Raw genomic sequence first — 27,210 nt, 5'->3', positions numbered from 1 at the left:
AAAAGGCTGCCACTATAGGTGATCATAACATATCAGGTTGTCTAATAAACAGTATCAAACATGCACTTGCAGAACCCCTCATTATACTGTTTAATCTAAGCCAAGCTACAAGCTATGTTCCTCTGTCCTGCTACATTACCATAGTAATGCCCCTCCACTAGGGTGGACCCACCACTGATACTGGATACTGCTTACCTACCAGCCTTATGTGTGTGACTTATAAAGCTATGGGGCACATCATTAAATGATGCTAAAAGTCTTATTAGGATTGACCCACAACAATTTAGTTTTGAGAAAGGTAGTTCATGCCTGCTTAATCTTGCCAGCTTCTTTGAGAAGGTCACTCAAATGGTAGACAGTGGTCATATTATTCATGCTGCTTATGTAGATCGGATCAAGGCATTCAATAGCATAAAACATTGACCACTGTGTAGTAAGACAGATAGCCAGCTGGCTTAAAGACAGAACACACATTGTCTGTGTTGACGATGCCTCTTCTAACAGAAGAAAGGTGGATCAATGATGTACCCCAGAGATCTGTGCTTAGTCCTTGCTTGTTTGGCATTTATGTCAAAGACTGCAAAAACTGAAAACAGTTATTTCTGGTTGACCAAATTTGCTGATGATTGCAAACAGTACATAAATTTCAAATTCTCTGAAGATGTATTTACCCTACAAAATGAGTTAACACTAGGAAACACCTCATGCATAGAAAAGAGCTGAAATTAAATGCTAGTAAATGATGTATTATCCTCTTCAGGAAGCAGAAGATTTGCTACAACCTATGATGCTAATACCCCATTATCTTATCTTTTTGTGATCATAAATTTTATTGTAATTGATTTCTGTCTGACATTGTCAATATTATATTACTTAAAAAATGTGATTGTATTGCATGTACTAGAGCTTTTCTCCCAATGCCTCAGCTAAAAAGTGGCTTTTGTATCCAGCTGGACTTTCCTGATCGACAAATGTAAAATAAATAAATAATCAAGTGAACCAGTTGTTAGAGATCTGGGTACCTGGGAAGGCATTTCCCTCTCCTTTGATTGACATAAGGTACTCTAATCAGGAAATACTTCTGCAAGCATATCTTACAAATTGAATGAAGTGATTTTTCTCCTATATTCAGCTGTGGTCAGACCCATTTTAGCATGTACTCTACTAATCACATCAAACAACTGAAAAAGCCTGAGTGGTTCCTAGCCAAAAAGACATCTGGTCTCAAGAATCTTAGTTACCAAGAGATAATGAAAGCATTGGCTCTTTACTCTGTGTTTTATAGTCCTGAGGAGAAATCTGTGCCTCACCTACTGTGCCATTACAGATCCTGTTATTCTTCACCTCCTTTTTCCCAATAAGTCCAATAGTAACCAGAGATCTTAACCTATATAAATAAATAAAAGAAAATGGAGGAATAGGTTCATCTCCCAGCATCCCTCTCCCCTCCCCCAATGCTCTGGAATAGACTCCCTCTGGAAGTCAAGCAATGTGACTTTTGTTTTCCTTCAAATTTAACTTAGTCAAGTGATTGGATACCCTTACATTTTCACCAAGACTACTGGCCTCACACTCATGGAATAAGGTGGTAAAACCTGAAGGTAGTTATTTGACAGAGCCACTGGACCAAATACTTTGTTTATCCTATGATCCTAGCCTGTAACAAAATAGCTATACATGGTAAGGGCTATTGATGGTTGCTGTTACTCAAAAAAATATTATTAAATGAAACAACATAATCTGTGACATACTCTTTTATAGTCAGGTACAGAGAACTGTGCAATTGTCTCTATAACATTTATGAATTGTGACTCCATTCAACTTGCATACATTTTAATATTATTGAGATCTCATTTTATTGCTGTTTCATTTGCATGTCATTATGCAACAATTTTCAAATGTCTTTTAGTGTGCATTTGGGCTCACTTCACTAGAGTGTAAAAACTGACTATGAATTGGTACTTGCCTGCATCTGCCTGCACACTTTCAGTTCTCTTGCAAGTGCACACTACATATTATGCAATTTGTCTAGAAATCCTGGTCAGAGATTCTGATAGCTGTGATAGCCAAGAGTTATAGGGTAAAATTTGACAAGCTGCTTTTCAAAATAAAACTGTACAGCAGCAATAATTGTCCAAAAGGGAAGAACAGATGCCCATTATAAAGATTCTTGTTAAATACACTGCATATGGTGGACCATGGAAGAAATCAGAAAGATTTATATAGACTGAGAAAGTACAGTTGTGTAAGTAAACTTAACATAACAGTAGATTTTCAAATGAAGACTGCTACAGTTCCCGCATAGCCAGTAAAGTTCCAGGGCACCTTCCATGATCCCAAACCATTAGTTAGCTTGAGATGAGCTGACTAAAAAGATAGGTTTGGGTGCTAAGACATTCAGAGTTTTCATGCCGAAAGACTGGGGGAGGCTGAGCCCTGAAAGGACAATATTAGGAATATCCAAGAATGACAATCCACACCTTGGCAAAAAAACTACACCAATAAACTTGGGGATAGAAGGAGGGAGGGAGTGCTGCTGCAGCAGGGATCATCTGACTATCTACTGTTATGTAAGATAACATAGGTTTTTCATAATGATCACTGCTGTAGTAGCCTAAGCTATGTTAGTAGATTGCCATGCCTTATCCATTTTTGGAGGTTGAAAAAAGAGTCCTGGACCTCACAAAGCCTAATCTAGACCTAGAAAAGGAATCAAGCTTATAGTAATTTGTAAAAGTATGTACAGAGGATCTAGTTGCTGCTTCTAGAATACTTCTAGAATTCAACCCTTTTACTTTCCAAAAAACATAGATGATGCCAAGGCACTGGTAGAGTCAGCCTTCACCATGCCAGAAACAGTTTTGTTGTGACGAGTATAACAAAAGGTAATAGTTTTGCACAACCATTTCAAAATAGCCTGCTTTGGCACAGGTTGCCCCTTCTTACCTTCACAAGAAATGAACAATTGTTCCAAAGATGTGAAAGATTTAGTTCTGTCGATATATTACCCGAATTGTCTGTGGAAATCCAAGTTATGGAGTATCCTTTCTCCTTCATTTTTAGGTTCAGGAAAGAAAGCAAGGGGATGGATGGACTGGCTTAAAGTAAACTTAAATACCACTGTAGGGATAAAAGAGGGATTAGTTCTCAAAGAAACCCTGCCACTGTGGAAAATGAAGAAGGGTTGAGTCACCATAACAGCTTGCAACTCTGATACCCTTCTTACATAGATCAGAGCAATCAGTAAAACTTTTTTCCATGTTAAGAACCTCAAGTCAGCTTGGTTAGCTGGTTCAAATGGAACAAGTGTTAACTTCTCTAATACAAAATTAAGACCCCAAGGAGGGCCAAAGAAGGCCTGTCATACAAAACTTATTTCAAAAACATTTTAATATAAACCACATTGAAAGAGGAGGATCCATTTGTAGACATGTTAAAATGGCAAATAAATTAACCTTGATGGTGGAGTACGAAAGGCCACATGATAGCAACTCACACAAATATTGTAAAACCAAAACCAACTAGCCCTGAATGGGTGTAGGTTATGCTGTTGGCATCAAGTAGAAAATCTTTTTCATTGACTAATATAAATACCTCTCAACTGCCCAGATTTTCACAGAATGTCCAGATTTTTGTCTTATATCTTTGGTCTGTTTCTTATAAAATTTGTAGTTTTCTGGCAAATCACTGGGATGATATGAAGACTGAAGTCACTAACTATTAAAGTACATTTGAGTTTCAAACTTCAAATCTTTCAGAAAATGCATGTTAACACAAACCCTGTTATTCTAGCAACCTTCTAAGTTTCTAAGAACAATATTTAAAATCTGCCCCTATTTTGGGCCTTTGTCTTCCCATGTTGTTAGGCTTTGTCTAGATTTATTGCACTAAGAGGTTCATAGGTATGCTAATATATGATTTTCTAGTAGTAGGCTTTCTTGCCTCCATTAGTACCTGTTGCACACTCTCAGTAAATAGGTACCTAAAGAGAATTAAGACCCTATCATCCAGGAGGACAACTGAAGTTAATTGGAGTCAGGCTGTATCATACACCCCTCTGATCTTGAGTAACTATATCCAGTCTGTGAAGAAGCTTATGGTAATTGCTCTTGGCCATTTCCCAGAGAAGGAAGAACCACTGTTGACATGGCCAGAATGGAGTCACCACAATGATTTTAAGGGATTTCTCCTGAATCTTCCATAGTACCCTGGATATGTGAAACATTCCTGTCCAATGAATAGAAAATGCATCTGTCTTCCAGGTCTTCTTTTATGGACTCTTTGAGCAGAATCTTGCAACTGATTATTCAGAGAAGATGCAAATAGGTCTACTAGAGGAATTCTCCATAGATGGATCAAATCTTAGAAGACCACCTAATCTAGTTTCCATTTATGAGGGTCTGCCCTTGTCCTGCTTAGCTTGTCTTCTATACAGTTTTGCTCTGACTGAATGTAGGATGCCTGTAGAGTAAGATTGTGCTGTGACGCTATATCCCAAGCTAACATGGATAGTCTGTAAAGGGGGATACAACCTGGTTCCCCCCTTGCTTGTTGATGTACCACATGTATATAGTATTTTCTGTAAAACTTCAAGTGTTCCCAGGAACCAAAGATGATTCAGAGAGCTGACTGCTATTATCAGGGCAAACATCTTTTTTATATTTATGTGCCTGTATCTGTCCTTGGTGTATTACACACATTGTACTTTTATCTGTCTGAAATTGCTCACCAAGCATAGTCCAAGGCTTCTGTGGTGAGTGGCTTCTTTGGAGCTTGTAGGGAAAAGGGAAGTCCTTGATTTAAGGATATTTGCTGTCTTTACCAAATGATTTCCCTTCTGATCAACCCCAGCACTGAGATTTGAAAGGACAAAGGATGTTGGTGCTGGGATCAAAGAGACTTCAGGTACCATGGTATCTTTCTCATGTGGAATCTTGGAGGGGGTATTATGAGAATCACAGATCCTATTAGACCCAAAATCCTAAAGTATTCCCATTCTCCAAAGTCTGAAGGGGAAAAACATTAGAAACAGATCTAGCTATAGATCTATTTTTCCTGAAGAAGAAAAGCTCATTGAACTGAAGTGTCTAGCTAATGGCCCATGAACACAAGTCTGGGTAGAGGAGTCAAAAAAAGACTTTTAAATGGTCTCTTGGAATCCCAGCTTTTCTAAGAGATCTCATACCTAAGTGAGAAATTCCTGACACTTTAAAAAAGACCCTGCAAACATAAGCAAGTTGTACAAATATACAAAAGTGTGGATACCCTGTAGCCTGCAATGAGCTATAGCTGGAGATAGACACTTAGTGAACACTCTCGGTGCAGTGGGTAAGGCAGAGATCTGATAATGTGATCCAGATACACAGAACCTTAAGAAACACCTGAATTCTGAATGAATGTAGATGAAACAAGCGCCTTTTAAATCTAGAGTTACTAGGAAACTTGAATTTATATATTTATTTATTTGACATTTGTTAACCGGGTTGGTCCAACTGAGCTAGAAGCCTATTTTCAGTGGAGACCTGAGGAGAAAAGCTCCAGTACAATACAAAAAATTATAAATGAATATTTAAGACAGACAATGGAAGAGAAATAGGATAGTATCATAATGCAAATAAAGATGAATTAAAAAGTGGTACATAGCAAGGCAGATGCAATGACATACAATCATTAAAACTAAATTTAATACAAATATTACAAAACATGGAAGAAATTCAACATTGAAAATATAAATGTATACATAGATTGTAGCTGAGAATGAAGCAACAGGTGTAGTGCAGGAAGATATATCACCAATTAGACTGTAGTAGAGGTACTCTGACAGTAGAGAAGTTATAAGAGTTGGAGATGTAATAAAAAAATTAAATTATTGATAAGGGGAGATATATGGGGTCCTGGCAGGGGCAAATCTGCTAGTTTGATAGGGAGTGTTTTTAGCTCTTTTTTGAATTGATTTATGTGTATGATGTTTCTTACATTAGAAGAGAGTTTGTTCCAGGCTTGAGATACAGACTATTTGTATAAAAGTTTACCAATGAATGAGGAAGAAGACGTAGCGGGTTGTGAAGTGATAACATTCTTAACTTTTATCCCTCCTGAAATTGCTCCCTAAGCATATTCCAAGGCATCTGTGGGAGGGACTGCTTTGGAACTTGGAGGAAAAACAGAAGTCCTGGATTTAAGGATATTTGCTGTCTCCACCAAATGATTTCCCTTCTGATGAAACTTAGCACTCGGGTTTGAAAGGACAAAGGATGTTGGTGCTGGCAGTATCACAAACAGGTTTAGGAAAGAAAGATCCAGAAATGGTAAACAAGTTTTTTCTTTCTTTGGCACTGAAAACATCCCCAAATAAAACCCTTTTCCCACCTAGGAAGGAATGGCTATGAGAGGCATTTGTTCCATCACTCCCAAGGACAGCATGTGATGAATGTCAGGTGGAAATAAAAGAGTTAGGTCTAGTGGATGAGGGATTTCCCTCCTGGAAAGGAAGAATTTCCTCCCACTGCCATCTGTAACCCTGGTGAATGAGCTTCAGATTCCATTTGTCTGAAACTCTGTTGTCAAAGAAAAAAGAGAAGATTCAGATTTCTGGAAGGGAAAAGGGACTGCCAGGGTGGGAAGGGGATGAGTTCCCTTAAATAGTCATTCTGAATTGTTAGACTGTCCTTGGTTTTGAGAGGTTCTTGAATTCTTTTTGGAACCCCCTTGCCATTTCTTCTTTAGCATCTGTTTACCTGCGTTTTGTTGAGACCTTTACTTTTTTTCTGAAAACTGAATGAGGGGTTAGAGAATCTCTTAGAAAATATAGAAAAGGAGGTCTGAAAAATTTCGTCATCAGGTCTGACAATGCTACTGTTAGTCAGTGCATGCAAACAGGCTAATGAGACAATGATAAGATCTTTCCCACTACTACCATAACTGTCTGTGAATTGCATTTCCTCAGTCATGGTAATTGACTGATCTGGCAATTACTATGAGCAGTGAGTTTTTTTTTCTGAATTCATAGGTGTGTACATCTCACACATCTGTTTATTGTTAAAAAATAATCTTACAAAGCTGAGTTAATGATTATTAAAACTGAGAAAATGACAAAATGGGCAATTACTTTCATTCACAGACACCCCTCTACCCAGTAGTTGAACCACTTTGTTGACTGTACATACTTCTGATTGATACAGAAATTAAAAAGCTATTTAATATTCAACTTTGATTCACATGAACATTAGCAATGGTATAGTAATCAGACCTGAAATCATATTAATTAGTCTTGCAAGGCAAAACAATGAGCAAGTGAATGCAGTCAGTCATTTTCATTCACAGACAGTACCTCTGTATGAAGTTATTATTGCAAATCCATTGTCTGTGTTGATATCATATGTCAAACTATAGTGAAACTGAAAAAGAAATCGTTTCATGTATTTTATTTCTTTAAAGTTTCTTTCACACAGATGGTCACCAATCAAGGAAGTACTTCATTGTTTTTTGGAAATGCCATCCTCTTCCCATATCTGGTTGTCTGCCAGCATATGGCTGCTGCAGCGCTTTCTGCCACTGCTAATTTGCTTCCATATTTGTCATGTCCACCTTGATCTCTGTTGAACATTTGTGAGCTTTATGCTGAGTTCCACACATGATCTACGTTGAAGGTGGGATGCAGTATAATACTGCCAATTGAGTGGTCTTGATATTAGTTGGTCATAACACTGCATGTTTAACAGTGCCTTTCAATCTATAGTTGTGAGGAGCATAAGCCTTTTAAGACTCATAATGAGGTACATAAGTTTGGTTAACGATTTTCCTGCCACCATTACATTAAATCCATATTGAGTGTTTATTAGGCAAACTGGCTCAGTGACCGGGTTTCAGAGGCTACACTGCTAAAGTAACAATAGGTAACTTTGTGGAGTGCTTTATGCTTACTGCAGTACTGTGATAAAAAAATGCCCTGAAAATAGCAAACTGTACTGCAGATAGCAACAACAGGAATAAGGAGCCACATTAAATTGCAAACTTTTATATGACAGAATCATCCTATTATGCACACAGTTCAATGGTTGGTGGGACAGATATTATAGAGCAGAAAGTGCCATTTAGCACTTAGTTGCCCTTTAAGTGAAGTACAGGTATGTAGATAATCAAAAATATTAAAATGTTCATCTAGCAAATGCTGTGAATGGCAAATATGTCAAGTTTCCATTACAGCATCTCTTCAATAACTGCAACAGCTAAGTAGTGAAAATAACATACATTTAATATATCTTATTCATATTACCCACCAAATGTACTTTTCCATCCCTTTACATACCTGTAAAAGAATGTCTCTAGTTATAAATTATGTTTTTCCTTGCAAAACTTTGATTAAGTACAAAAAGGTCACTCTAAATACAATGCCTTCATTCAGGACATGTAGCAGAACACCTTCATTCATATCAATGCTCCAGTTGCCATGTTCAGGCTGAGCCTAAAATTGGTCAATGTTCATCAGTGCACTTCCCTAGTAAACAACTATAAATAAATAAATGAATAAATGAAGATCCGTTTACATCATATTCTTGCATATGAGGTTCAGGAGTTGGTCGACTATCACTTTGACTCTTACCATCTTCTCTAACCTCTGACCTGTAGTACTATATGAAGTGGTGCATTAATCTGTTTTACAGAACCCTTTAAGTCTGTACTGAACTGTGTTGCATCCCCTGTTTGAATTTACAGACTTGTAACTTATCTTTTATTAATTTTAAGATCTTGTATACCTTTGTTTTGAAACGTCATTACTTCCAGCTAGGTCTGCTAAGATCAAAGCTCTATGTTGAACATATTCAAACAAAAACAATATTTTTATCTTTTTTGTGGAGTATTACATACATTATTAAATGGTACTGAATGTAAGTCTTCTGTTTCTCCCTACTGATTTAAGTAATGGTCATTAATGTTTTTGACCAAGGCTTGTGGCAATTTTGTACAATTCTGCTTTCCATAATTAATAACTCATAAGCATCTTCCATATTTTTCTTAAAACATGACTACAACAAAACTTTGTTACTGCTCAGTGTAACTTGATAACTAATATCGATTGTAAATATTGCATGTAATGTCTATGTTGTTTATTTCACAGTGTCTTACCCAGGCTAACAAAATCTAAACAAATGTTTCAGACATGTTTTTACAGTCACAAAGTTCATACAAAATGCAGACTGTCGGTTTATATTTCTTCTTTTTTTAAAGAAACTCTACAACAAATTCAGTACTATTTCCATGCCATCAAAAATGACAACTGTATTTAATTCTTCCAGGTAAACTTATAATATTTCAGTTTATTGACTGGGTCCTTCGAGGTACTGCTCAAGTGATGTTTGCCAATAATCCACTCAGTGGACTAATTATCATCGCTGGTCTACTAGTCCAGAATCGTTGGTGGACAATCACAGGGTGTACAGGAACTGTAGTATCAACTCTTGTAGCACTACTCCTCAGCCAAGACAGGTAATGCATATAAAACTGCAAATGTATTTATTCAGTTAATTTTTTAATTTTTTTAACAAGTAACTTTTCTGTGGTCATTCTGCAGTCTTGTCTCTTTATGCACAGTTATGTCAATGGCATACAACAGCAATTTACTGTACAATAACAAAACTTCAGTATTAACTCTTTAGGATACCCACTAAGACTACAACTGCATCTAACAGCACTAATTAAATTTAAAATGTTTGTTTCTGGTGCAGACATTAGCTCTTGAACAAGTTAATGGTTAGTCTAAATATCCAGAGATGCCAAAGTGAAACCAATGAGTGAGAAGTAGAACATATCCTGTGGCACTAAAAGTCTGGGATGATAATATTAAAATCAACAAAGAAGTTCCTTTACTAGGATGCACATACAAAGGCTCATAGACTAATAGTTGCTCCAATCTATAGCCAGTTCTAGTTTCTTATGTGGTGGCAGTTAGCTGCCATTTGTGTATGTAGACTGTTAAAGTTGTCTGTGTTAATGAATTTTAATGTAATAAAAGAAAATGATGACCTTTCAGAAATTGTGTAGTCAAATTAGTAATGAAAATTCTTACAAAAACAAGAACAGAAAAATAAACTGAAAATATAGCACAAGTGCAAAAAACATGAATTAAAAATAATAAATAGGAGTTGCAATGCAAGTAAAAAAAGTTCTTTTATTATCAAAAACTGATACGTCTTTTGTCTGTACTTCCTCAGACAGGTCTTCTTCAGTGGCTCACTTAAAATACAGAGTCTCCAGTTCTGTGCTGGTGTAAAACAGAACGACTTTACAGAGATGGCCCAAGTTACAAAAGCAGCTCAGATGCTGAAGTAACAGGATGGGGGTGGGAGGGTAACAGTAAACAACTGATATTCTCTCACAGATCATGGGAAAAGGATGTGGTCCCAGTCGACCATTCCCCCATCAACAGGCAGAGGCTTGTAGTCAAAGGAAAAGCACGAGACTGTGAGAAGTGGGCTTTGTGTTCCAAGCTGGTGATGGTAGCCCTTATTACCATTCTCAAGGAAACACACGCAATGAGGAGTAGTGGTATCTCCAGCAGTGAGTGCCCACAAAAGCCACGTATAGATAGAGTTATGTTCTCATAGCCTATATCAGCAGGTGTAGACAACACCTCTTTTATGAGATTTATCCCCTTTGGGAAAACCCCGGTTCCCATTAATTACCACATCGAAGGTAGCCCCACTGAACAAAGAAGGCATTATAAGAGATCTGGGAATACAGGTTGACAGCAACCTCTCTTTTGACCACCACATTGCCACTGTGGTCAGAAAGTCCTTCTATGTGGCACATCTCATTACTATGGGTTTTGCATCCAGGAAGAAAGAGGTCATTGTCTCCCTCTACTCTTTCCTCATTAGGCCAATCATCGAGTACAATGCCCATTTGGCATACACCTCACTAGACACCTGCAACAACTGCAGAGGCTGCAAAAGTACCTCAAAGAGGATCTTGGGCCTTAAACACTTGTCCTATATGGACAGACTCAAAAAACTCCAACTGTTCTCTGTCTCATATCACCTACTTAGAGGCTATCTCTGCTTGACTTACAAAGCCATGTATAACCCAGCTCTGTTAGAAAGGGTTCCTATCATGTTGTCAAACTTTTAAAAGTTCGAACATCATATGGTCGACACCATATGATTGAACTTTTAAAAGTTCGAACATTTCAATGGAGATCCCTGTACAGTGCGGCAATAGACATTTTCCATTGTCTGCACTGTAGTGCAATCTCGAAGTTGGTATATTTAAAGAGTGGGGTATGGGGGGGTGCTGGGGGGGCTTGCCCCCCTGCTTAATCTTTCAGATAGGTTTTTCTGTTTTTTTTTTTAATTTGATTTTAGAACTTTTAAGAGTTAGAACATATGGTCTCGACCATATGGTGTTCGAACTTTTAAAAGTTCGATTATCTGATATAGACCCCTGTTAAAAATGCTACATCTAAAGAAATCCCAATCCCTCCACACTACACCCTCTAGAGACCTCAACCTCATTACCACAATCAACAGAACAAGCTGGAGGGACAGGTTCATAACCCAGAGACTGCCCATGCTATGGAATAGACTTCCCATACATGTCAAGTGGAGCACCTCACTGGCTCTCTTCAAGAAAAATCTTGATGAGTGGATGGGAAATATAAAATTCACCCGGATCCACTGGGAACTAAGGTCAGGTGGCACGATGCCAGGCTAATCCTATGGGCTAGGCTTGTAAAGGCTCCACGGTCATTAGCCTAGTACACATCTATGAAATTATGAACCTGCAAGTGAAATCAGTAGCATTTCCGTATGCAACACATTTAGAGAAAATCTATTAAGCCTCCTTAAAAAGAGACACTTGCATATGTTTGAAGCATCCACCTGTAACTTGAACTATCCTACTTGCTGCTACTTATGATGCTTCTGTCTGCTCACCTTTTGTGGTTTTCCCTGCAGTGCATCCTCCTCCCTTATTTATTAAGTCTTACCACTTTCTATATCTCCATAATTATATTTTCCTCTTCTAATCATCCCTTCCTATCCAGTTTCTCCTTAAGACAAACAGACCTATGAAAACTGTAAAGTACAGTGTATCCTTTCTTACTAAATTACATATCTAGAATTCTGTAATTCCTCATTTGTGTCTATACATATACTCTGCAAGTTTTTGGTATATTTGATGTTTAATACTTTAGTTCCAAACTTTTGAAAGTCACTTTTTATCTATTTTGAAATGCAAACTATTCTTGTTTTAGCTTCTGTTTTAACTCACAGGCCATGATCAAAAAGAATACATATAAAAAAAAAAAAAAACAAGTTTTCAACCATCCCCTCCCAGGTCAAACACACATTGCAGCAAGAGCAGTGATTCTTTTCTTTTGGATTTCAAATTTTAAGAGTAACTACTATACTCCCTGATTTATTGCATCCTAATTTTCTCTTCAATGTCATTTGCTTACGATCCCTGTAGAACATTTCTTGCCTTCTTTTCTCTGCTATAGTTAAAGGAAAACTCCACCTAAGTATTAAAAAAAGGCTAGTTTTCACTCTGTCTTTGTTTTCTGAGCTATTTTAACATCTCAAAATCAGTGTGACTGCTTCTGACAGAATTATATGTTTTCTGGAAAATGGCTGCCAGTGAGGCTTGACAAACCAACATAATCTTGTTTTTCTTCAAGTCTTTCTCTTTTCCATAATCCATTTCAAGTCTGCTTTATATGAGTCATGCTAGTCAAAAGGAAGTAGTGGTGTAATCCCATGCCATTAACATATAATGGGATTAGAAAGCGTAAAAGACCTGTTTATAAACAGTATTAGTGCACCTACTTGATAGGGTTGCTACCTGTCTCATTTCCTGCAGAGAAGATTTGATATGGGTAGAATAGTTCTCAACCTCTTAGGTTCATAGGTTCATAGGTAGGTACTAGGATATTGGGCCTAGGGTCTATATAAGCCTAGCTAAATGGTACCCTGGCTTTCGCCACCCAAGAAAATTATTTCCCCGTGCCCCTGTTGAGCAGAGCCACAGAAGTGATCCCAGGGGTGAATTTCCCATCTCCCATCCAATCATCAAGATTTTTCTTGAAGGGTGCTAATGAGGAGCTTTGTCTGATATAGATAGGTAGTTTGTTCCAGAGTATAGGAAATCTCTTGGATAGGAATCTATCCCTCCGGCATGTTCTGTTTATTGTGGTGACAAGGTTTAGGTCCCTAGAGTGTGTAGCTTGGAGGGATTGGGATTTCTTTAAGTGGAGCATGTCCAACAGCTCTGGGTTTGACATAGCTTTGTATGTTAGTCAGAGATTGCCTCTGAGTAGGCCATATGCGATGGAGTAAAGCTGGAGTTTTTTGAGACAATCTGCATAGGGCATCTGTTTGAGGCCGGTAATCCTTTTTGTGAGGTATTTCTTTGGCCTTTCCAGTTGTTGTAGATGTGTTGTGAGGTGCATACCAAAAGGGGCATTGTACTCTATAATGGGTCTAATGAGTGATGAGGAGAGGGGAACAATGACCTATTTTTTCCTGACTGAGAAACCTTTTGTGATGAGGTGTGCCATGTAGAAGGATTTCCTGACTACTGTGGTGATGTGATTATCAAAGGAGAGACTACTGTCCACTTTGTCCCAATGACTCTTATCACACTTTTGGTGTTTAGTAGACTGCCGCCTATGTCGTAGTTCATGGGTACAGAGTTTTTACCAAAAGGGATGACAATGCACTTTTTGGTATTGAGCTTGAGGGCATGGCTTTGACACCAGGCATCTGTCTCAGTGAGGCCGTTTTGTAGGATGTCCACATTATTAGGAGTTTTGATTATGGCTCCTAGTTTGCAGTCAGCTGTGAACTTTGTTAGCCAAAGACCGTCTGTGTTAGCCTGTACTTCAGAGAAGTAGATACCAATCAGGAGAGGACCCAGGACTGAACCCTGTGGTACTCCACTTGTTACTGGTCTGAAGTTGGATTTTAAGTCTGCTACTTTCACAGTGTGGGTTCTGTCAGTGAGCCAGTTGGCAACCCATCTTGTGACATAGGGATTTATACCTAGTTTTGTGAGTTTATCTATAATTCCAGCGTGGGGGATGGTGTTAAAAGCCTTGGCAAGATCTAGATAGGCTGTGTGAACCACCTTACCCTCATTTACAGCTTTGGTGACCACTTCAAAGAAGTCTATCAGATTTAGGAGACATGATCTGCCTTTTACAAACCCGAACTAGGTAGGGTTCAGAGTTTGGAGATTACCAATGTCATTGTTTATAAGTTCCATGATGATACGTTCCATAGCCTTGCAGACCAGGCTCATCAGGCTAACGGGGCAGTAGTTCCCTGGGTTCGTGGTGGCTCCCCCTTTGTGGAGTGGGATAACTGTTGCTGTGCACCATTCAGGGGGACAAAGCCTGAGGTGAGGCTATGATTGAACATGATACTTAGGTTGGGTGTCAGTTCATTCCCTAATTCATGTAGAACACAACCTGGCATGTTGTCAGGTCCCATGGATGCTGTGTTCTTGGCTTTGGAGAGTGTGTTTTTTTACCTGTGCAGCCGTGATTACAGGAACCTTGCATTCTTCTGGTATAGAGATGGGCCCTTTAGGGGGTGAGAGATGGGTAAAGTTAGCACTGAACCTGTCTGCCAGGATGTTGGAAATATGACTTGGTTCTGTATATTTAGTGCCATTGTGCTGTAGCTCAGAACAGATCTGAGTGTTGCCATTGAGATTCTTGACATAGCTATAGAATGCTTTGTGGTTGTCTTTAGAATCAGTGGCAATTTTGTTTTCATAACTAGCTTTGGAGGATTTTATGAGGGATCTCAGCTTTTTACTAATCATGGGATTTTACTCTTTTTTGCAACAGTTTCTTTCTTCTGTTGTAGAGTTTGTTTATGGCAGGAGACCACCAGATTGGCTTCCTTTTTTTGGAGGATAGCATCTTGGTTCTGTTAGGTATTGCACGATCCATGCGCTCGTGTAAGTGCTTATAAAGTGCATTTGTATAGAATTCAGGAGAAGTACCTCTATTGTCCATCAGCATGGGTGTCGTGAAGTTTGCCAATTCTGTCTTAAGAAGTGTGGAGTTGACTTTGTAGAAATTATTTATTGTGGCTTCCCTAATGGGTGGTGGGGGTGCGATGTGGATGTCTAGGGTGATTAGCTTGTGGTCGGATCTGACCAACGAGGAATTAACCTCTGGTGCAGAACACTGGTTGCCCATGTTGGTAATGACCAGGTCTAGGATATTGCTGCCCTTGGTGGGGGTGTGGATAAGTTGATCCAAGGCATTGGAATTTATGAATTACAGAAAACGTTGAACACAAGAGTTGGTACATGAGTAGTTTTCCCCATTAATGGTGGGGTAGTTGAAATCACCCATTATTAGGGTGTTAAGTTGTACCCTAATATTTCCCAGTGTTTCAAGAAATGAGGAGTGGGAATCCTGGGGCATAGTGGCGGATCTGTAGCAAGCTACAAATTGGATTGCAGTCTTGCCCAGAGTTAGTTGAACTTGGAAAATCTCGGATGCGTTATGCTGAGCAACTAGCCTGGAGGTGTGGATATCCTCTGGAGCCTTGAATCAGGTCTCTGTCACTGCACAGATGTCAATGTTCTCCATTTTAAGGAGTGCCTCGAGTGAGTGCATTTTGAGTTTTAGGCTTCTAGCATTGAGTAGCATTACCCTCAGATTTTGCTTGCTTGTACATGTTACAGTGGTGAATTTGTCATTTGAACCTTGCCTGAAAAAGGCATTATAGGGCTGGCATCCGGAATCCCAAGGGCAAAAAATCTGGGCAAAGACAAAAATAATGGGAGGGCAAAGCCCCCAAAATAGGGACAGATGTTAAATATTGCTCTTATGAACTTAAAAAAAGTTGTTAAAATAAAAGGTCTTGTATTACCATTTATTTCCTGTAGGATATGAAGTCTGAAACTCACATGCTTGTCAATATTTAATGAATTCAGTACTCACTGATTTGCCATAAAAATCCAGAAAATAACAAATTTTATGAGGAACAGAGCAAAAATATGAGGCAAAAATCTGAACAGGTTGTCCTATTGTGGTTGGAGGGCATGACATTTGTAAATGTGTTGATACCTTGAAAGACTTACAAGAAAAACATATTTTCTGATTTTCCTCTAAATGTCACAGATATCTTTCATATTCATTTAAGTCATCTTAAAATGTAAAGTAATATAAACACCAAACATTTAAAGCTTAGCATTTCAATACTGTGATGCTGAGTAAGTAAATTTATCAGGAGATGTGACAACTGCCTTTCAACTGTTGACTGATCTAATCACTCTGTTTTGCTATGAAAGGTATTGCTACATTGGATGCATCTGTAAATCCATGTAAGTTGTCTTCCTCTGTGCAATAAAGATGGTGAAAAACAGTTTCACACCAGTCTGAGCTCATGACATCAGCAAGACTTATTACCCATATAAAGTTGTCAGCAGTACCTGAGAGGGTAAACTACCGATTTATCTGTGTCTGTGGGGTTTATCATTGCAGGCTTAGACAAATTCCTCTGCAAATTATGTGAGAAATTAAGCTTAAACAAGTGGGTTGTCTTTCTCTTCCTTTGATTTCAAGGCAAGGAAATTTAGGTTTTATAAAGTACAAGCAGGTTTTTGGTACCTAGACAATACTGTAACCATATTGTAGGGAGAAAAGCAGTGTTGATTTAAATTGTAGGAAAAGCTGAATTTTCCATTAAAATGTTTCCATGAAATCGCATTTATTTTATACAGTCTTATGAATGTGTGTAGAGAAGACAATGCTGCAGCTGCACATATGTCATACATAGAAGAGTTTCTGAAAAATACTGAGGAGAAAACTATGCATCTTGCAGAGACCACATTGGGTGGATTTTTAAGGTTGTCTTTAACATAACAAAATATAATACAGTCTGAAAGCCACCGAGATAATTTACCCTGGACACTTTCTTGCTTGCTTTACCTACAGCAAAGAAAACAGAGTTGATCAGGCCTTCTGATATCTTTATTTCTGTCAAGATAAAATTTTAGTTGATGATGTACATCAAGGCAAAGCAACTAGTATTACCTTCTGTTGGACTACCAAAAACTCTGCTTGATTATTATTATTTCTATGTCATGCTTTGGCATAAACAGTATAATTGGCATGTAAGCATAAGCTATATTTATGAAAAATGATACTCTGAAGTTCAAAACCCTTCAAACTGATGCAACAGTTTCAAGGGGGGAAACAGTCCTCTACTCCAATAGTTTGAGATCAGATTTTGCTATTGCTACAAAGGGAGGATACTTAAATACACAGAGAATATTTGTGGCCTTGTCTTTTCTGATAAGACTCAATGCCTACAAAAGCTACACAAATTGTTCTTGACTCCCTGCTGGGTGAGGAAAGTAAATCCCTTTTTATTCTGAGTTGCTCTGTTTTAGATGTTCCATTTTGTTTTCCGTTTTGAAAAATCTGCTTGGCCTGGTGTTTTTGTTCTCTGTAGCAGATAGACACTTAAACTACCCAGGCTGCACATTTCACATTTTTTTCATTGGTTAGTTTGTTGCTTGAGAGATACTTAAATACACAGGGAATATCTGTGGCCTTGTCTTTTCTGATAAGACTGAATGCCTGCAAAATCTACAAGCACTGTTGTTTACTCAATGGAAGTTATCTTTCCCACCCCACCCTCGTATTCCTCGATCTTTTTGTTTTTTAAACTTGGTGATTAAGCTGTCCACCCTTGCTGTAAATTGAGCTTTATAAGCTCCTCCCTTTCTATATTGTGTATTTCTTTAATTAGTTATTTGCCTTTCCTTGTGTTATTTTGACAAAAAATGTGCATTTTGCCTCTCATTGTCTGTTCTTCTGATTTACTTGCTCAGAATTCATTATCTAACTAGCTGTTGGATAAAGCAATGTATTTTTATACTCTGATAAGCTCTCTTCTGTGCTATTACATCAAGAGGACAGGGGATTTTCCATCTAGTGCCAGGGGGTTGTAGCCTTTTCTGTATAGGCTAAGGAAACACACTAGAGATTCCTGCATGAAGATGTTTTATTGGCTTGATGGCTTATTAATCACCTTACCTTGTTTTTAGTGCCTTTATAAATTTTGCACAACTGAGTGGATTTTGGCTCATTGCTACAAACCAAAGTACTTTTATTGAATAATCACAGTTTTATAAGCTGTTTGCTGTACACTGCTGTTATCTTAAATTACTTATTGCTGTTCCTTAAATTTAAGTTTGCATGTGGTAGCATTTCACTCTGGACACTCTTTTACTGTGCTTTTACATTAGGAGGACTAGAATTATTCTTCTAGTGGCAGTAGGTGTTTACCTGACATGTCTGAGTTGGGAAGCACATCAAAGGGATCTAAGTGTAGTTGTTTTATTGGCCAGAAGGCTCAGTAGTCAGTTTTCTCCATTTCCAGTGCCGATATAAATTTGCACAGAGCTGCTCACTGTGTCACTGTGCTGTACAGATGCAAACATCTGAGAATTTTGCTTATTTTCATTTCACTGTGAAAGTTTACTGTGCTATTTATTGTTTTTTTCCTCTTCTTTAAAATTCAAAGTTGCATTTTCAAACTGCTGTAAGGGCTGCTGTTCTGCACTGAAATGCATTGTACCTAGTGTTTCTTAGTTAGTATTAGGCATCTGTTTGTGGTTCCTTAGCACTCGGGCTCCTAACTAGTCATTTTATATTAAGAGGGTCAAAGTCTGCATTCTTGTGACAGGAAAGGATTGATTTCACCTATTTGAGCTGGGAATTGCTGGTGGAAAGTTAATTGCATGCTTACTCGATTGGCCTTAGGGCACATTTAGTATAAAACTTGCCTTTTTCTGATCATATATAAGGTTTGTGTTTACGCAAAGCTGCTCTTCATGCAAATAGGAGGTACTGGTGCCTTGTATACATGCAAACACCAGAAATTGAAATTTCCCTATAAAAAACACCTTCAAACTTTACCTCAGTCCCATGTAAGTCACAGGCAACTATTTTGTGCTGTGAGCAGCATTTACACATTTAGTTAGAACTATCTACCTTACCTTATTATAGCACTCAGGACTATTGCTGCTCAGAGAACGTCTAGTTTGGGTGCTGGACAGCATCATTGGTTAGGTTAGCTTTCAGTTACACCAAGTAAGCACCCTCCACTTGTCCGATTGCAAACACCCTCCACTCCTGTCCCTTGCAAGTACAAATTAGGACTTGCAACCATGTATGGGCACTTTCCTGCTAGCTCTGCATTCAGCTTGGCGGGCATGTGCATTCTGAGGCAATGCAACAACTGCCTTATGTACACTGACAACTACTTAATTCTTGAACAGACAGATACAATATGTGAGAGATGTACTTATACATTGATTCTGGAGGCTGGACTCTCAGATACAGACACAAAAAGCAATAAACAGGTTGTCAGCGACTCACACACATCACTCAGTGCACCCCCAAAGTACAGCACACATAGGCCCACATATGTTAAGATGCTCACATGTAACTTTCCCAAACCTCAAAGGCCTCTCAGGTATACTGCTCAGAAACTGTGCATGCTCACAAACAAGACACGTCACATCACAACACATAAAGCCACATCTCATCATGGCTCAGTTTCCAAGACCATAAGGCAAAACACTCCACAATCCAATACTGTGGTCATAGGAGACTCCATTATTAGACACACTGATGTCCCTTATACCAGGCTGGATAAAAAAAGATTACATTTAGTTGCCTGTCAGGGGCCAGGATCTGCCAGATCATGCAAGCACTCATTCATAGTCCATGTGGGAGTGAATGACCTGAGATGTACCTTCTTTGACTATGTTAAGAGAGACATGATTGCCATCTCTGAATATGTGTCACAGGCAGGTATGAGCCTAGCATTGAGCAGCATTCTACTGTCTCTAAGGATGATGCCACTATACTAGCAGAAAATGACTGACTTTAACAATTGGCTTAGCTACTGGTGTCATTACAAAGGGGTCTACTACTTGTCAGCCTGGGAGGACATGTTTAACAGACCGCACTTCTTTGCCTTTGATGGTCTTCCGCTGTCACCTCTAGGCTTTTAGATAGTGGCTAAAACATTATCCACCCCTTAGTGCCTTTTTAGGCATTGCCAAACAGACAAACCTTCCAACATAACAAGCTACTCAGGACAAGCTAATGGTGTTATTAGTCAGTGCTAGGAGTCTCAACAAGAAACTGGGGTCCCTGGGAGATCTCCTTACCCTGGAGAATACTGACATCAGTACAGTTACTGAAACATGATTCAAAGCCATGGAAAGCACTCCAGCAGTACATGGCTATAATGCCTTTCCTACATTCTGACCACCCACTGAACAAGAATGATCAAAAGGCAGAGTCATATCTATCTACATAAAGGGATAAGCACACCTCAAGGCTGGTCAAACAATATGACATGCTTGAGCTACTCAGTGTTGAACCAACCATGGGAAAAATCCTTTGCTATATTCTTGCTAGCTACAGGTCCCTCGCCATGAACCAGGAAACCCATATATCATACCTGAAGTTACTAGAATCACTCACCATTCAAACTAATACCACATTCATGGGTGATTTTAATTACCCCTCCATTAATTGGGAGGCATACATGACCACTAACATGCAGGCCCAAAGATTTCTTGACTTTGTAAATTCAAATGCCCTGGAGCAGCTAGTCTGCACTCCCACTAGGGGAACAGATATCCTAGATCTGCTACTCACAAATACGGGAGAGTGCTGCACCCACCTAGCATGATGTCCTCACTGGTAAGATCAGATCAGAAAGCAACTTCCCTTGAAGTAAAGGTAAAACTAGTACCCTCACCTAACTCTAAAAACTTTAAGAACATCTCATAGGAAAATTAACTCCTGTTAAGGGATTGCATTCAAACTCCCCCAAATCCAGAAAACACAGAAATATATGCAGATGTGTACACAAAAGCCCTGTATGACCATTTAAACTACAGCATAGAAACAGCAGTATCAGACTAAAATAAACCCAGGTCAGACTGTCTCTTAATAGATTGTACAACAAAATAAGGAAAATCATATTGTGAAGTAAGAGGGAATATGCACAACAGAGTAAAAGTCTCTCATTAGTCTAAATAAATGAATCATGGAACTAGTCAAGTCTCTGAAAGCAGACTTTGAGGTTAAAATAGCCTCCAAAGTAAAGGATTACCATAAGGCATTTTTCAGTTACATTCACAGTCTAAAGAGCAAAACCCAACAATGTGTGGAATTAGTTGTAGACAACATGCCTTTACTCAGCCAGAAGATACATCAAATATGCTGGCCAACAAATTCAGCTCACCGTTCACCTCCCCATCACCTCCAGATCTACCCCAAGAAATACCCTCCACTACTCCACTGCCACTTATCACCAAAGAACAGGTCGACACTGTGCTCTCTAAAGCTAAAAACACGGCAACAATGAGACCTGATGGCATACCAGATTGCTCCTTAAACAGCTTAAATCAGGACTTATCATGCCCATTAGGATCTCTGCCACCACCTCCAGACTGGCTTTGTCCCTGTAGTTTGGACAACAGCAACAATCATCCCTCTGCATAAAAGGGGACTTTTTACTGACCTGGGAAATCACAGATCCATAAGTTTGACTAGTCTTATGTGTAAAGCCATGGAAAGGCTAATCATGGCCCTGGTAAATAATAGCACAGCGAACCTCCAAACACTGGACCTGACCCAATTCATCTTTGACAAGGGCAGGTCATGCCTACTGGATATGGTGTATTTCCTTGAGAATGTCATGAAGATCATGGATGAGGGTAAAACAGTACATACTGTCTACCTCAACCTGGCCAAGGCATTTGGCACAATTCTCCATTCAGGTATTATACAAAACTCACAAAACTGGGCATAAATCCATACATCACCATATGGATAGCCAGTTGGATCACAGACAGGACATATGTGGTTAAAGTGAGTGAATCCAGATCCAACAAAAAGCAGGTTACAAGTGGTGTGTCACAGAGTTCAAGTGCTGGGACCAGTCCAGTTTGAAATATACTTCTCTGAAGTCAAGCCTAATGTGGAAGGCTTCTGGATGACAAAGTTTGCTGATGACTGCAAGATGGGGCAATCACTGAATCCTCCAATGATGTAGATATCCTTCAGGAGGGTATAGGTTAGACAAATGACTGGTGCCAGAGCCATGACCTAAAACTAAATGTGCAAAAATGCATTACCATACCCTTTGGGAAGTCAAATACTCCTGCAAATTACAAAATCAATAGCACATCCCTAAGAGTAGACTCAGAGATAAGAGATCTAGTTGCACAGATAGGTAGTAGCCTGATCTTTCACCGCCATGTGTCCAGAGTGGTGAAGACGTCCTATATTGCACAACTTATATGTAAAGGTATGGCATTCAGATCCAAGGAAATTATAGTCCTGCTGTACTCAGCCTCATTAGACTAATAATTGAGGACAATGCATCATTTGGCATGTCCTTGACTAGGCACTTACAGCAGATAGACCAACCTCAGAGGTTCTTTACAAAGAAAATAGAGGGTGTAAATAGCATGCCCTATGTGGATAGACTAAATGCCCTCTCCCTTTAGTCTGCCTCCTACCAATTGTTAAGGGGCTGACCTATGCCTGACATATAAGGCACTCACAAATCCAGCCCTGATGGAGCTGCTGTACATCCAGAAGTCAAACAGCACAAGGGTCACCCAATCTAGGTATCTAAACTTAGCAACTCAAACAAAACAGATATATGTCTCAGAGATTGCCCCTACTTTGAAACTGACTTCCTTCCTATTCATAGTAAGCAGAGCCCTTCTTTGGCCCTCTTCAAACACAGTTTGGATCAATGGATGGGAAATCACAAATTCACACCTAGGGAAGCCCCTATGCCCCTTATGGACAGGGACAATCTGTAAGATACTCAAGGCAGAGGCACAAATCCATGCTATCGTCTTGCCACAAGGGGCCATATATTAGGTAAAATCAGGTTACATAGGCAAGGTTTGTAAGGGCTTTTAAGCCATTAGCCTAGTAATCTCCTATGAACCTATACGTGTTGTTTTCTTCAGCCTGACATGTATGCCCCATGAAGGCATAGGTTCTTTAAGAGGTTGTTTTAACATAAAGGGACCTTTTAGGAAGGCCTTGAAAACTTTTAAGGATGCCAGGGAAAAAGAAGAATGAAGATCATGGTGAAAAATTCAAAATAGCCGCTATCCATGCCTTGGCTGTAGAATAACTTGAATGACTTGAACCTTTATCAAAAACTGCAGAACTGGATAAAATTGGGGTGAAGAAAGGCTCAATCCCCTGGCTAGAGGACCATAGATAAAATTCTGTTCACTTATTTCTGAAATCTTTTCTGGCAGATGGCTTCTGGGCAGTTATGAAGATTTGGACCATACTAGAAAGGTAAGGGTCAATAGGCATCAATGGAATTGAAGAAATCATGCATTTAATCTGAAAGACTGAAGAGCTGGGTAAGGTTTATTGGATGAATGGGATCACAGACCTTTGTGAGGTCTGATGGGAAGAGATGTTTTCTAGAATGTGAGGCCACAGAATGTGAAACCAGACTTGTCTGGGCTGATATGAGGCTATAAGAATGACCCTGGTCCTGCAGTCTTTGGCCTTCTGGAGAAATTTCATGAAAAAGTGAAATGAAGGAGGAGCATAAAGAAACCCTAAAGGCCACTCCTGGACCTAAAAGTGCTGGTAAGTAGAAGCAGCTGCTGCATTTTGCATTTTTTGAGGGATGCAAAAAAAAATTGCAGCAAATCTTTCACCATTAGGAAAGGATGGCATCTACCACTGAATAACTGAGAGACCACTCATAAGACATGAGTGTTAGCTTAACTGGGAATGTGTGTTGCTATAAGAAACTGAGGAGTCAATATGGTCCACTCTTATAATTTCATGACCTGCTGATACAGGAAAGAGGAAAGAGGCCACCTCAACCTGCCTGAAGACAATATTACACCAAGAACAAGGTCCTATAGAACCTGCAACATTAGTAGGAAAATCCTCATCTCTAGGATGTTGACGCGCACAGAGAGGTATTTTTCAGTGACCAAGTCCCTTGGAAAATCCAGCCTAAACCCTGTTCTGAAGAAGTCTTTTATTCAGATGAAAGTGCTTAACCAACCTGTTTATTAAACATTATTTTTTAAGTTTGATATGTTCAGCACATGTTTTTCACTTTGATTACATTAATAGCACCTTGTTATAGTTTCTGCCCTGAGAGAGACTGTGGACTCATGGTGATCAAAGTTCCAATTACTATATATCTGAGTACCAGGACATGTACCGCTTGGTCTACTCATAGGGGTGTGCTGTCTGTATTGTAATTAGCTTGGGTATTTGCTTTCCAAAAGGGAATAATTATGCTTTTGTATTCATTTATTTTGTCTCTGTGGCTCTAGGCGCCAATCATATTTTGCATTAATAATTTCTATAGTATGACAATAGCATTCATGGATTCACACAATCAAAATTGCTGATGTCATACCCTTGAAATTCAAGCTGGAAGAGACAATGGTTCTACATTCTGAGACAAGCAGACCCAGAATGTCCACTGAAAAAGTCTTATCTGGTAAGGTACCTGGCAAATGAGCGCAAGTAGTGTAAATGCTAGAAGTCTAAACCTCAAAATACACTCACTCGAGGCACTCCTTAAAATGGAGAACATCGACATCTGTGCAGTGACAGAGACCTAGTTCAAGGCTCCAGAGAACACCCCTGCATTACCAGGCTATAATTGATATCACATCCTTCGGCCACCTAACCTAGACCGAAACACTAAACTCGGAGGCGTGCCCATATTCATTAAGGATATCTACACCTCCAGGCTAGTTGATCAGCATAATGCATCTGAGATTATCCAAATGCAACTAACTCTGGGCAAGACCGCAATCCAAATTGTAGCTTGCTACAGATCCCCCACCATGCCCCAGGATTCTAACTCATCTCTTGATACACTGGAAAATATTAGGGTTCAACCTAGCACCCTAATAATGGGCAATTTCAACTACCCCACCATTAACTGGGAAAACTACTCATGTACCAACTCTTTTGCTCAACGTTTTCTGGAATTCATAAATTCCAACGCCTTGGATCAACTTATCCACACCCCCACCAGGGGCAGCAATATCCTAGACCTAGTCATTACCAACATGGGCAACCAGTGTTCCACACCAGAGGTCAATTCCTCGTTGGTCAGATCAGACCACAAGCTAATCACCCTAGACATCCACATCCCGCCCCCCCCACCCCTATTAGGGAAACCACTGCAAAAAATTTCTACAAAGCCAACTTCACACTTCTTAAGACAGAACTGGCAAACGTCATGACACCCATGCAGATGGACAATAGAGGTATGACTGCTGAATCCTACACAAATGCATTTTATACGCACTTACACGAGTGCATGAATCATGCAATACCTAACAGAACCAAGATGCTATCTTCCAAAAAAAGGAAGCCAATCAGGTGGTCCCCTGCCATAAATAAGCTCTACAACAGAAGAAAGAAACTGTTGCAAAAAAGAGTAAAATCCTGTGAGTGGAGGAACTCCCTGGTCAGCCTCAGTAAGAAGCTGAGATCCCCCATAAAATCCTCCAAAGCTAGTTACGAAAACAAAATCGCCACTGATTCCAAAGACAACCACAAAGCATTCTATAGCTATGTCAAGACTCTCAATGGCAACACTCAGATCTGCTCTGAGTTACAACACAATGGCACTAAATATACAGAACCAACTGATACTGCCAACATCCTGGTAGATAGGTTCAGTGCTAACTTTATCCCCCTCTCACCCCCTAAAAGGCCAATCTCTACACTGGAAGAATGCAAAGTTCCTGTAATCACGGCTGCACATGTAAAAACCACACTCTTCAAAGCCAAGAACACAGCATCCATGGGACCTGACAACATCCCAGGCTGCATTCTACATGAACTACAGAATGAACTGGCACCCCACCTAAGTACCATGTTCAATCATAGCCTCACATCAGGCTTTGTGACCACTGAATGGCCCACAGCGATGGTTATGCCACTCCACAAAGGGGGAGCCACCATGGACCCTGGGAACTACCACCCCATTAGACTGACAAGCCTGTTCTGCAAGGCTATGCAACGTATCATCATGGAACTTATAAACAATGACATTGGCAATCTCCAAACTCTGGATCTCACCCAGTTTGAGTTTGTAAAAGGCTTATCATGTCTCCTAAACCTGACAGACTTCTTTGAAGCGGTCACCAAAGCTGTATATGAGGGTAAGGTGGTTCACACAGCCTATCTAGATATTGCCAAGGCTTTCAATACCATCCCCACTCTGGAATTATAGATAAACTCTCTAAACTAGGTATAAATCCCTATGTCACAAGATGGGTTGCCAACTGGCTCAGACAGAACCCACACTGTGAAAGTAGCAGACTCCAAATCCGACTTCAGACCAGTGACAAGTGTAGTACCACAGGGTTCAGTCCTGGGTCCTCTCCTGTTTGGTATCTACTTCTCTGAAGTACAGGTTAACACAGAAGGTCTTTGGCTAATGAAGTTCGCAAATGACTGCAAACTAGGAGCCATAATCAAAATTCCTAATGATGTGGACATCCTGCAAAAGGGCCTCACTGAGACAGATGCCTGGTGTCAAAGCCATGGCCTTAAGCTCCATGCCAAAAAGTGCATTGTCATCCCTTTTGGTAAAAACTCTGCATCCATGAACTACCACATAGGCGGTAGTCTGCTTAACACTGAAATTGTGATTAAGAAACCTTGGGACACAGGTGGACAGTAGTCTCTCCTTTGACAATCACATTGCCACAGTAGTCAGGAAATCTTTCTATGTGGCACACATCATCACAAAAGGTTTCTCATCCAGGAAAAAAAGAGGTCATTGTTCCCCTCTACTTGTCACTCATTAGACCCATTATAGAATACAGCGTCCCTTTTAGTATGTACCTCACAAAACATCTACAACACCTGGAAAGGCCACTGAAATACCTCACAAAGAGGATTACTGGCCTCAAACAAATGCCCTACGTAGACCGTCTCAAAAAACTTCAGCTTTACTCCATCCTGCCTAACATACAAAGCTTTGTCAAACCCAGAGCTTTTGGACATGCTCCAGTTAAAGAAATCCCAATCCTCTGATCTACATGCTCTAGGGACACCACAAAAAAACAGAACATGCTGGAGGGATAGATTTCTGTCCCAGAGACTTCCCATACTCT

At 39.5% G+C, this 27,210-nt stretch overlaps 1 protein-coding gene across 2 annotated transcripts in view; it reads left to right on the top strand.

The window, feature by feature from the left end:
- The window catches only part of LOC122810855 (urea transporter 2-like), a 1,084,839-nt gene that overhangs the window by 247,496 nt on the left and 810,133 nt on the right, over positions 1–27,210 (top strand). For both annotated transcript variants that reach the window (XM_044082408.1, XM_044082415.1), the window contains exon 5: positions 9,297–9,486. In XM_044082408.1, the coding sequence (XP_043938343.1) occupies positions 9,297–9,486 (190 nt within the window). The remainder of the gene's footprint in view (positions 1–9,296; positions 9,487–27,210) is intronic.

This window comes from Protopterus annectens, chromosome 1.part1 (assembly GCF_019279795.1).
Source record: "Protopterus annectens isolate FY-2018-M chromosome 1.part1, PAN1.0, whole genome shotgun sequence".
In the NCBI taxonomy this organism is placed as follows: domain Eukaryota; kingdom Metazoa; phylum Chordata; order Ceratodontiformes; family Protopteridae; genus Protopterus; species Protopterus annectens.
Note: the sequence above shows the minus strand (reverse complement) of the source record. Positions and strands in the feature narration are given on the sequence as shown.